The 13,486-nt window shown below is 40.0% G+C and overlaps 1 protein-coding gene across 1 annotated transcript in view; it reads left to right on the forward strand.

The window, feature by feature from the left end:
- Positions 1-13,486, forward strand: part of SH3TC1 (SH3 domain and tetratricopeptide repeats 1) — a 78,200-nt gene that overhangs the window by 12,308 nt on the left and 52,406 nt on the right. Inside the window, exon 2 of the mRNA XM_044682312.1 lies at positions 5,230-5,545. Coding sequence (XP_044538247.1) covers positions 5,272-5,545 — 274 coding nt within the window. The 5' untranslated portion in view covers positions 5,230-5,271. The remainder of the gene's footprint in view (positions 1-5,229; positions 5,546-13,486) is intronic.

Here is a 13,486-nt window from a genome sequence, read left to right on the forward strand (position 1 = left end):
TACTTCCTCTCTTTCCATGACTCCTTCAACATTGACTGTCTCTATATTTTGTCATCTTTGCCAATATATTGAGTGTGAAGTAAAGCCTTAGAAAAGCACCACACTTTTGAGGGCATTGGGAACCAGTCCAGTGTAAATGAAAGAGGGTAAGATTCCAAAGACTTGGGAACTCTATAAGGTTTTCTAATAGAATGTGAGCTACTTGAGGGTGGAGACTTTTTCCTTTGTGTCTTTTATATTCTCAGGGTATAGTACAGTGTCTAGCACAGGGAAGGTGTTTAATAAATGTTTTTTGGTTGACTTTTTTATAATCCTTACCTTGTACTTGGTATCAGGTTTTTTTTAAACCCTTACCTTTTGTCTTAGAATCAATAAAGAGTGGTAAAGACTAGGCAATTGGGGGTTAGTGACTTGTCCAGGATCACACACCTAGGAAGTGTCAGGATGCCAAATTTGAACCTATGACCTCCTGTCTCCAGGCCTGTTTTTTTTACTCAGTGAGCTGCCACCTAGCTGTCCCCTTAGTATCAATTCTAAGGCAAAAGAACAGCAAGGGCTGGGAGATCAAGGCTAAGTAACTTGCCCAGGGTCACATCTAGGAGGTGCCTGAGGCCCTTTTTGAATCTAGGTCTTCCCTACTCCAGACCTGGAACTCAATCTGCTATGCTACCTGCTTGAACCATCCTCCTTTTTAAATTGTTGATTTTTAAAAAATTGGAAATTAGTGTAACTCAAAGAAGGCAATGGAGAAAAATCAGCAACTACCTATCCATATGCCTGCTTTTCTAGCTCTATAAGAATTTCAGTATAGTAAGATATATGTTCTTATATGGGGCAGCTGAGTGGCTCAGTGGATTGAGAGCCAGGCCTAGAGACTGGAGGCCCTAGGTTCAAGTCCAGCCTCGGACACTTCCAGCTGTGTGACCTTGGGCAAGTCACTTGACCCCTACTGCCCACCCTTACCACTCCTGGGCCAAGGACGGTCCCTAGCCCGGATGAAAAAAAAAAAGGAGGAGGGTTGGGCGTGGGACTAGCAACCCCACCCTGTAAAAACTACATCTGCTAAAGAAACTGCAACCTAAAGTAGGGGCAGCTGGGCTAGCTCAGTGGATTGAGAGCCAGGCCTAGAGACGAAAGGTCCTAGGTTCAAATCCGGGCTCAGACACTTCCCAACTGGGTGACCCTGAGCGACTGTGTGTCCTATTGCCTACTGCTTGTGGCCCTATGCTCCTAGAATGGAGTCCCAGGATAAAAAAAAAAAAAAAAAAAAGATATATGTTCTTGATGATAGTTTGCAAAGGAAACAAGGATGTATTAATACATGTTGCTCTGTAGCAAATTATATCTTTATATCCACACAAAAGATTAAAAGATATAAAGAATACAAGATCCTACTGTAATTATTATTCATTACATAAAAGGAATTTATTTAATATATAGTAAAATCCTGACTTAATGGTTCTCCTTCAGAACAAATTGTCTTCCATCCATATGTCAAAATCATATATCATCCCTGAAAATATATAACTCTAGAGAACTTTGTTTACTTATTCATTATTAACATCCACTGAGGTGTAAAATAGATAAACATATGTGTGTGCCACCAAAACAGAATATATTCAGGGACAAGTCCAAATGGAAAAATCCTCTAGTTCCATGTTGGCGAGCCTATGGCATGTGTGCTGGAGTGTGCTGGAGAGGACTGCTCCCCTCCCCCTCTCCACATGCACCCAAGGACATTTCTCACATCATTCCCTCCTCTGCCAGCAGCCCAACAGGAGTTCTTCCTCCCTTTCCTTCTGGGGTAAGGGGGGAAGGGCTGACATGTAGCACGAGAGTTGCCATTCAGGCACTTGGTCTCTAAAAGGTTTGCCATCACCACTCTACTTCCTCCCCTTTGTAGATTACATGCTGATTATATCAAGGTCTAGAACATTGCAGAACATTTTTTTATTTGTTTATTTAATTAATTTAGAACATTGTTCTATGGCTACATGATTCATGTTCTCTTCCTCCCCTACTCCCTCCCCCCTCCTGTAGCCAATGAGCAGTTCCACTGGGTTTTACATGTGTCATTGATCAAGACCTATTTTCATATTACTAATATTATTAATATTTGCAGTAGAGCAGAACCTTCTAAAAGAGATCTGTAACAACTCAAAAGAATTTCGTTCAACTATCTTTACAGGAGAAACCAAGTAGAAGAAGAATGCTTATTGTTCAGACTAGGACATGTCGTTGGATAGGCAACTCATAGAGTTATTCATGAGTACATATGTCTTGGACAAACTCTGCAAGTGGACGATGAGACAGGATAGTTAGGTGACTCAGTGGATAAAGAGGTAGGCTTGGAGTCAGGAGGTCATGGGTTCTGGTCTCAGACATTTCTTAGCTGTGTGATCCCAGGCCAGTCACTTAACCCCCATTGCCTAGCCCTTACTGTTCTTCTGCCTTGGAACCAATACTTAGTATTGATTCTTGGGCAGAAGGTAAGGGATTTTTTTTTTTAACCCTTGTACTTCGGTGTATTGTCTCATAGGTGGAAGATTGGTAAGGGTGGGAAGGTAAGGGATTTTTAAAAAAATGGTCAATGAGATGAGCCCAGACTTAAATATAGATTATATTACATTTTAGAGGCTGAGTAGTGTTTTCAAAATTTCCAAGCTTCCTTCCAGAAACAAGGTGCATTAAAAAAAAAAAATTATTGGTTTTCTTCTCATGATGCTCTGTGTATGACTCTAAGTCATAGATTACCAAAGTCTCCAAAGAATTAAAGTTGTACATCACCCAAACAGCAACAGACAGACACACAGTAGGTGGGCATGAAGAGGTCACAGTGCATTTTAATAAGACTCATGAATGAGGAGCAGCATTAAAAGAAAGAGAAATAAGACATAGTTTTATATCTAGCTATCTTTTTGTTGAATGATGCCTTCTCTAATAGGAGGAAGAGAGTTAACTATTTTAATATAACAAACAAAGAAATGTTTGGGTTTTTTTTTATTGAAAGATGAGAAACTATACGATTGGAGAAGAAAGGCGAAAGGTCCTATGATATGAGTGGGTGATAACCAATGGACAGATCACACACTCGGTTGGTTTTCATACATTATCCAGAGATCTAGAGGAAGGGCCCCCACTAAGTTAGTTGAATTGCCTGTGGAGGATTTCTGGAGGACATAGAAAAAAGTCCTACTGCATGAAAAGGCATGAATGGATTGTTCTGAACAGTGGGTGAAATACTCCCCCTCAGTGAGAGCACAGATGCAGTGAAAATTGTACATGTTATATCTCACTTCTCTCTTCCTTCCTCCATCATCTCCACCCCCCAGTTGACTCTAGGTTCCTTTAAAGGATGTTGTTTTATTTTGTCTTTGTGGCCTCAGCACCATAGGCACTCTTTATAGACGGCGTGGTCCCTTAATACATATTTGTTGACTTGAATGGTTTTCTTTTGTAATTCCTCTACCCTCTTCCCCTTATAAAATAGATTCCTTCTTCCTGTAAGTGATGAAATGCCTTTTAGAAGATGTTTCCCAATACGTGGGGCCATTTGCTGGAACTTTTTATCTAACTCTGCAAAACCAGATCTGCTTACTGGCTTCCTTCCTTTCCTCCCTCCCACAGCTGGTGGCTTCTCAGCACCAGCAAAAATCTGGGCCAGTCAATTTGTTTTCCCTGGTTGTGACTGAAGGCATGTCAGTGCTGTGAGCCTGGGCATGGCAGGGACCACTCTGAGTATGCATAAGAAGCCTGGAGAAAATATTCTTTCAAGGCCCTGATCTTTGCCATCTTGTCTTAGAATCAACCTGTTTGTCTAGACAGAGAGTAAGACCCATCTAGGCTAACCTAGAGCACTGACCTTGGAGTCAGGAGACTTGTACTAAAGCCTGGGCTTTACTATTGGCTACCTCTATGACCCTCAACAAATTATTTCCCCATTCAGGACCTTCGTTCCCTCTTCTGTTAAATGGGACTAATATTCCTTGCTCTGTCTCCTTCACTGGAGTGTTGAAAGGATCAAATGAGATCATCTATGCGGAAGCGTCTCCCAACCTTTGAAGTATTACATAAAAATCAACAAATACCCTTAATGAAATTAAGCCGACATTGATTAGCACAGTGCCTGCTTAGACAAGTATTTTGTTATCTTCCTTATTAGATTTCAAACTTCTTGCAAGTGGATATTATTTTATTCTTTATCTTTGCACCCCACACACCTAACAGTGTCCTTGGCACAGAGCAGGTACTTAATAACTATTTAATTTGTTTTGTTTTGTTTTAAACCCTTATCTTCTGTCTGAGAATTGATATGAAGTCGGAGTTTAGGCAGTTGGGGTTAAGAGATTTGCCCAGGGTCTCACAGCTAGGAAGTGTCTGTTATTTTTAAACCCTTACCTTCTGTCTTAGAATTAATTCTAAGTATCGGTTCCAAGGCAGAAGAGTGGTAAGGACTAGGCAATTGGGGTTAAATGACTTACCCAGGGTCACATAATTAGGAAGCATCTGAGGTCATATTTGAACCCAGAACCTCCTATCACCAGGCATGGCTCTCTTCTCTACTGGGCCACTGGATTGCCCCTGAAGGAAATGTCTAAGCTCAGATTTGAACACAGGTCTCCTTGTCTCTTGGTCTGGTTCTCTATCCTCTGTGCTACTTTTAGCTGTCCTCATATTTACTTGTTGATTAATGGACCGAAGCATGAGTCAGAAAATCTAGGTTTCAGCCTAGGTTCTCACATTCACTAGCTCTATGACCTTTCACACTGAATCTATCTCCTCACCTAGAAAATGGTGATGATAACACCTGCTTTATCTACTTGTGAGATTGTTTGATGTGAGAAAAGGGCATTGTAAACCATAAAGCAACATGTAAATGTCAGTAGCTGTTGCCATTATAATATTAAAAACTTGGGCAAGTCACCTGAATCCTTTGGGTCTCAATTTCCTAATCTGTAAAATGAGCATCTCTGTTGCTCTGTGATTCTATTTTGCAATTTAACCTGGCTGTGGGTGTGGATGGTCTATGGAAGCAAGTAATGGGCCCCCTAGGTTCCTAGGGACAGACAGTCAAACAGGACACATGGAATACCAGTGTTTGCACATAATCGGGAAGGAAGGAAAGTTCTTTCCTGTTCTCCTGATGGTGATTTTTCAACAACAGGATATTTCCCTAGGAGGTGCTCTTCTCTGAAAACAATGTTGTTGTTGTTTTTTCCCTTTGGACAGCTGGTCATGCAGATCCTATAGTGAGGAGTGAATCGACAAGTCATGGAGGGACCAGTGGTCCCGGTTGACACAGCAGTAAAATGCTTCAGGCCAAACATTGATCCACAGCCTACACAAGAAGAGGAAGACAAGGAGGGATGGCAACAGCGTTTGGCTCCCCTGATGGGAAGAAAGCCAATGGCATCCTTGGAAAGAAGAGATCAAGGTTGGGGGAAGAATATTCTTGATGGTGTACAAGGACCAAACAGTCCCATCAATGTTCTTAAGTTTCCAGGAGAAAAAGAAAATGAAGAAACCTTTGGTCCAGGAAAATTGGGTAGGAATTCCATTCATCTCCATTGGCTTTTTTGGTGGGTGGAGGTTTCTTTCTCTCTTGTTTAATTTTCCTCTCATCTTATTCCTCATAGGGAGACAGGTATCTTCTCTTAGAGGTGGTGTTCTTTTCTATCTAAAAGAGAGTAGAATCAAAGAATGGAGAAGGGAGGGAGAAGGGTGGCATTTGTTGTAGGTAACAGAATAAGAGAATGTTTAAGATTATAGAATGATAAAGCATCAGGATCCTTAGAACACAGAAGAGAGACAAATACTTAGAACTGGAAGAAGGCTTAACATAAATCCTATGCTATACTACAGTGTACTAGAATGCTCAAAGAGATGTCCTTAAAGATCATTTAGTTCAGGGGTTATTAACCTAAGGTCCGTGAACTTTTTCAATATTTCAATAAGTATATTTCAACATAATTGGTTTCCTTTGTAATCCTATAAATTTTATTTATGCATTTAAAAATTTTATTTTGAGAAGAGGTTTCGCCAGATTTCCAAAGGGGGCCAGGATGCCCCAAACAAACAAACAAAGAAACACAAGAAGAACAAGAATAAAAATCTTGATTTAGTCCAACTCTCTGTTTATAGCTCAGGAAACTGAGACTCAAGTATATATGGCAGGCTGCCCCAAGGCACACCACTGATAAAGCAAAGCCAGGATTCAACCCCAAGTCTATAAAATCTAAGTTTACATACTTTCCATTGTGCTATTAAAAAGCCAATGAGAATGTGGCTTTTTAAAAGGGTGCCTGTTGAAAAGGCAAAAAGTGAGAAGCTAGAAAAATTTGCCACAGATCCTCAAAATGGCTTGTCTAGGTAGAGAAAAATAGGAACAGGCCCTGCGAGAGTAACTTTGGAAATAGAGAATCTCGTAGTCATAGAGTTGTGGTAAGTGCAAAGTGGAAGTAGCTCCTGGGTACATAGATTAGCCTCTAATTTTCTTTGGATATTTATTACTAAGTGATCTTGGATAATTAATTTAAACCTCTTGATGCCTCAGTTTCTTTATCTGTAAATTGATAACAGATGCCTATCTCACAGTGTTTAAGTAGCACAAACAAAATAATGTACTTTGCTCATCTTAAAGTTCTATATAAATGACATCTGTTGTTATATTATGATATATAATACATAACTGATAATACCAACCTCTACAGTGTACAGGTACAGTGGAAAAGAGACTAGCATTGAAATCAGAGAAATGAGTTCAAATCTTGCTTCTGATGTTTTGCTACCTGTATGTTCAACCTTCTCCAAGTCAATTTACTTAACCTTCCTTGACCTCTATTTCCTCATGTGCAAAATGAGTGGGTTGGATTTGATGACCTCTGAGCTCCCTTACAGTTCTAGATTTACAATCGTCTGTGGTCTTAAAGGAGCCTTAATACCTCACAAAGTCGCTCGTTTCATGAAATGGTTGGACAGCTCTAATTGTTGGGAAGTATTTCCTTTCATTGTTCTGGTCAGCCTCCTTGGAACTTTCACTCACTGACCCCCTAGTTTTGTCTTCCGGGCCCAACCACAAGGTAGAGCTCTCTTCTTCATTATACCCTTTCTCAAACTTGGAGACATTCCCCTTGGCTCCTACCTCTACTCCACATCTTCTGGCTTGATTGAATTGAAATTGGTGATGATGCCTAATCTATCATTTCCTTTAACCTCCCAGTCTCAGTTAAAATGACACAATAATAATTGTTCCTATTTCTAAAGCATTCCACATTTCATTCCCCCCAATAATCCTATAAGAGAAACAGATGAAAGACAAGAAGAGAGTGAGGTAGCATGATATAGGAGACAGAAAGCTAGGCGTGGAGTCCCAAAGACCTGGGTTCAAACTCCATCTCTGACACTTATTAGGGGCGTGATTATATAAAAGTTTCTTAACCTCCCTCACCTTCCTTCATCTTCCGCACCTATAAAAAGAGGATAACCAAAGCTGTCATATCTACCTCCCAAATGAAATTCAAAAAACATGATGTATAGAAAGTGCGTGCGTGCGTGCAAGCTTGAGAACACCATATAAACATCAGTTACCATTATGATCATCAAGTAATGTTATTCCCACTTAATAGATGAGGAAACTGAGTCCTGAAGAGATAAACTGACATCACTGTTGACAAATCTTCAGACATTTTTCAGTTGTTTCCAACTCTTTACCCAAATTTTGGGCTTTTCTTGGCACAGATACTGGAGTATTTGCCATTTTTTTTTCTCCAGTTTACTTGACAAATGAGGAAACTGAGGCAAACAGGGTTAAGGAACTTGCCCAAGATCACATAGCTTATAAGTGTCTAAGTTGGATTTGAACTCAAAAAGAGGAGTCTTCCTGAATCCAGGCCTGGAGTTCAATGCACTCTGGCACCTCTACCTGAGTGGTAAGCCAGGGCTTTGTACTACCTACTACAGGGGGCTATTTTCAGGGATTAAAGTGCTGGACTTGGAATCAGGAAGACCCAAGTTCAAATCCTGATTCAGACATTTACTATGCCACCTAGGCAAATCTCTTAACCTTTCCCAGCCTCAGTTTCTTCATTTCTAAAATAAAATAGTAATAGTACCCACCTCCCAGGGTTATGAGGATCAAATTAGACCACATACATAAGGAATTTTGTGAACTTTGTTCTTAGACTAAAATCATAAATATCCAGGCATTGTGATAAGCATTTTATAAATATCTCTTTTGATTCTCATAATAATCCTTCATGGTAGTTGCTATTATTATCCCCATTTTATAGATGAGGAAATTGAGGTTGAGAGAATTTATGTGATTTACCCAGGGTCACACAGCTAAGAAGTGTCAGGCTGGATTTGAACTCAGGTTTTCCTTATTTGAAGCCCAGGGCTCTATCCACTGATCCCTTCCTGCTTTGAATGAATGCAGGGAGTTGAATGGAGAAGAAGACCATGAGCCAGTGGATCTCACTAGCTCAGGAATAGTAGGCTGGTGATAATAGAAATTTTATACAGATAAATATTCAGTCGTATGTTTGGATTAGACAATTGGTAGCATGAGTACAGAATATGGAGTTGGGAAGAGGTCATTATAAACAAAACCCAAGGATGCTGGAAGTCTTTAAATTCAGTGAGTCAGTAGTACTATGTAGCAGCCAAAAAAAAAACCCCTAATACTAACTGTAATGAAAAAGGTCCAGAGTAAGAGAGGTGCTCTAGTGAGATGACATTAGGATTACACTTGGTCCAGTTATTGTTAAAAGTGACATCGACAGGCTGGGGTATATCCAGAAGCAGATGTTGAGGTGACCAGGCTTATTAAGATATTTAATGAGGGGAGCAGCAAAGTTGCTCAGTGGTTAGAAAGTCAGGTCTAGAGACAGGAGGTCCTGGGTTCAAATTTGACCTCAGACACTTCTTAGCTATGTGACCCTGGGTAAGTCATTTAACTCTGATTGCCTAGCTCTTACCACTCTTCTGCCTTGAAAATGATACTTGATGTCAATTCTTGGTCAGAAGGTAAAGGTTTTTAAAAAAAAGATATTTAGTAAGAGCAGCTAGTGACATTTGAACTGCTGCTATCCAGAAGCTGGACAAGACTTATTCGTTTTATTCTGAGGTATAGAATGAGGACCAAAGAGTAAATTCTCAGAAAGGGAGATTATAGTTCAATGTGAGAAAAAAAATGCTAATAATCAGCACCAAAATCAGCAGATTTTTTTTGAGAGTTCATAGCTTTGTTGCACATCATTTGTCTCTCTAAGAGCTACAAGGAGAATTGAGTTCCAAGCAAAAGACTCTTTTATAACTTAAAATTCACGGTATCAATACATGTTTGTGCACTATTAAATTTATAACGTACATTTCTTTGAGTTAATCACTATCAGTATGTCTATAAACAAGTTCCTTTTTGCATTCCATTTCTCCACCAGCTAGCCTTTTATTTACCACTATTTTTAATGAACCCATAACATTCCCATTTTACTTTGAAGGCATCCTATGCACTAGATACAGCAATTTCTTTAGAGACTAAGATGATTAAAATTCCTAAGGGTCAGTATCTTTTCCCTTCCTCTTCCTCAGAGCCTGATTTTGCTACTGGCATTTTCCACCAAGCAGTGAACCTGGGAAAAAGAGCCATGGAATCCATACATGGCCCAATGACTATATATGTATATTTTATAATATATGTATGTATTTTTATATTATATATATGTTTTTATATATAAATGTATATTTTTATAATATGTATTTATAAATATATGTATATTTTTATAAGGACCACCTAGACATGTTAGGAAAATTAATTTCATAAAGTCTGACAAGTATTTTAGACATGAACAAACCAAACGTTTTTTAAAAAGTGAGATCCATGTCACTGGGAGTGTATAAATAGAGCATCGAGAGCCTTTTACTTGATAAGTTTTAGACTATTAATGCGTTGGATGAGGGTTAGACTAGATGACATCTGCGTACCCTTATGCTGCTGTAAACTTCTAGGGGTGACAAATTTTATCTCTGAAGTTATTGAGAATAACAAGTAGGAGGAGAACCTTCCTGTTAAGAGAGTATGGCATATTTGACACTAAGGAAGGAGAGGAGAGGGCATCTAGTACGGAGATGGAGAGTCCTCATTGGAGTTAAAGGATGCAGACATCAAAGAGGCTGAGGGTTTGGATGATTAGGTTTTTAGTAGAGTCATCCATATTGAAGTTGCAGAGAATGATGGTGTGGATGGAGTGAAGAGGAAGACAATAAAGCGGGTACTAAAGTTGAAGAGCATCTTGGAAGTTGGTATGCGACAGCCACAAGGAAGGGCCATGCCCGATAAAGCAATTTTTCATGGCTCTAGATAGATGAAAAGTTGGCTGTTGAGTGAAAGTGGAAGGGGAATGGTCATTTAGTTCTGGAAGGAACGTTAGAGGTCATCAAGTCCAACCACTTCATTTTATAGATGAGAGAATTATGGCCAAGAGAGGGGAAGTAATTTGGGTTGATAGTTATCGAACACTTGAGCAAAACTATGCAAGGGGTGAGCATTACATCACAGCAGAGTTGTAACTTGAGTGAGGTGAGGAATTCTGAGGAATTTTGACTCGGGTCAGAGAGGTTTAGAAAATGATTCGAAACTAGTTTTTCTGATTTCATAAACAGGGCCCTTTCTTCTGTGCCAGTGAGAGGAAAGGAAGATGCTTGCCTCAATTCCAGCTCTGCAGATTGGGAGTTTTAGAGAAATAAAAGCCATAAGGTTGCTATGGATATACCATCTATCCTCAGGAGGAGAGCAGGGTTTCCATTATTTAAAAAACTTTAAGACATTGCTACTAGATTAGGGATTTCAAAAGGCATATTGGTTTTTTTTATATATATATTTTTTTAAACCCTTAACTTCTGTGTATTAGTTCCTTGGTGGAAGATTGGTAAGGGTAGGCAATGGGGGTCAAGTGACTTGCCCAGGGTCACACAGCTGGGAAGTGTCTGAGGCCAGATTTGAACCTATGACCTCTGGTCTCTAGGCCTGGCTCTCAATCCACTGAGCTACCCAGCTGCCCCTCAAAAGGCATATTGGAAGAAGCTTAGCAGGGATTTCAATCAAGTTAGAGTGAGATAGTAGAGATATAAAGCTTTAGAGCAGTGGTTCCCAAACTTTTTTGGCCTACCGCCCCTTTCCAGAAAAAATGTTACTTAGCGACTTGGAAATTAATTTTTTTTTAAATTTTAATAGCAATTAATAGGAAAGATCAATGTACCTGTGGCCATCACCGCCTCTCTGGATCCCTGCAGCACCCACCAGGGGGCAGTGGTGCCCACTATGGGAATCATAGAGGGAGAATGTGGACCAACTTTATGTACCAGTGATGATTTTTGGATAAAACTAGGAGGCTAGCACAAGAGATTGACTGGCACGCCGTGTTTCTTCAAAGTCTGACTTACACACAATACATACATTGGAGCTTTGCCGTGGTTTCTTAGAATCATAGGACTAAGAGCTGGAAGACAACTTACAGATCATTTAGATCACTCCTTTCCTTTATAGAGGAGTAAACAGAGCCCCAAAGGGAGGATAGGACTTGTCCTAGGCCACACTAATAGTTAATAACAGAAAGCTGGCATTTGAACCCAGGTTCTCTAAGGACTAGACAATGCTACCTCTTCACCCACTTGTCCTTTGTTCCTTACATAAAGCAGCTGGGCTTCTAGCTCCATTCAGGGGAACTGAGATCTGTTTTTATAAGGTTTCTCTTCTCCAAGAAATCCAGGAGAGCCCTTGTAAGCTTTAGGATTACAGTTTAGTTCTTACAAAAGTGGTAGACTGTAATCCACTCATTGCTGGCAGAGTTCTCAGCTTCATAGACAAGAATTTTCCTGTGTCACTATAAAACATCCATTCTCCTCTCTGGACCTCAGTTTCTACCACTCCAAAATGGGGGTGGAGTGTGAATGGACCAAATTATTAGGTGTTCTTAATATTAGGTTCACAACTTTGTTGTTTTTGTGGTTTAATATATGTATCAATAACTCTTTCAATATAATTGATTTCCCTTTGTAATCCTATGTATTTTATTTTATGCATTACAAAAACCTGGTTCTGAGAGGGTCCTCAGGCTCCAATAGATTGCCACAAGGGTCCATGGCACACAAAATATTAAGAATTTTTGGACCAGCTGATCTCTTCCAGCCCTCCATCCTCAGATTCTATGAAATTCAACCTTCTGACTTGATCTGCTGCCTCTGAGGAAGGACCTCACTCCGTCCCTGCAGATAAACAGGGACGAGATAAGAAAAGAGTGTTTTAGCTGCTTCTCCTTGTGGTTATGACTCACTGGAGGAAGTGGACTAAGGGAGATAGATGGCTGCTTCATTAGGAAATGCTGTGACTTACAGCCTGGCCTAAGAACCTTGTAAACTCAGCTCATTCCCTTGCCAGGGCTGAAAATCTGCCAAACCAAAGCTGGGTCAAGTTTGATAGCTCAAGAATTGTTGCATTGGGTTTGTTTTATTTTTTCTCCACCTCCAGGTGACAAGGGAAAGAACTTGCCCTTGTTCACATGCATTCTTCTGTTGGTATTTGCCCTATTAAATCCCTCTGAGATACCAGCCAAAACCCTAGTACAAATGCAAGTGTTCCAATCATTGGCAGTCAAGTGGGAGACGTTATTGTCGGCCGTGGGAAAAGACCTTTGCGTGAAACTGTTTTCTTCTCTCTTTTTGAAAGTTTTACAAAAATATAGTGTAACCAAACAAAATAAAGAATCATATGGTTTAGAACTGAGGAAGATTTTATAATCTGGTCTAATTTTATTTTCTCTCTCCTCCTCTTCCTATTTAATTTAATTTTTTTTTTTTAAGTTTTAGTGTGAAGAAACATGGCATCATGTATAAGGTGATGGACTCAAAGTCATGAAAACTTAGGTTCTGATACATACTAGCTATGTGACCCTCAGCAAGTTGGCTAATTTCCTCTGTGTCCCTCCACCCCAAACGCCAATACTCTTTCTTTTTTACACCCTTACCTTACATCTTAGAGTCAATACTATATATTGGTTCCAAGGCAGAAGAGTGGCAAGGGCACGGCAATGGGGGTTAAGTGACTTGTCCAGGGTCACATAGCTAGGAAGTATCTGAGGCCACATTTGAATCCAGGAACTCCCATTTCCAGGCTTGGCGCTCTATCCATTGAACCACCTAGCTGTCCCCTTACTAATTTTAAAAAACCCTTACTTTCTTTCTTAGTAACAATTCTAAGACAGAAGAGCAAGGGCTAGCAAATGGGGTTGTGACTTGCCCAGAGTCACTTCTCTAGGAAGCGTCCGAGGTCAGATTTGAACCCAGGTCCTCCTGACTCTATGTCTGACATTCTATCCATTGTGCTAACCAGCTGCCCCCCCAGGTAGCATGTTTATAAAACACTTCCACATATATTATCTTTTTTGAAACCACTCTGTGAGGGAGGCAGAAGAAACCTTATTTTCTCTGTTTC

This window comes from Gracilinanus agilis, chromosome 6, assembly GCF_016433145.1.
Source record: "Gracilinanus agilis isolate LMUSP501 chromosome 6, AgileGrace, whole genome shotgun sequence".
In the NCBI taxonomy this organism is placed as follows: Eukaryota; Metazoa; Chordata; class Mammalia; order Didelphimorphia; family Didelphidae; genus Gracilinanus; species Gracilinanus agilis.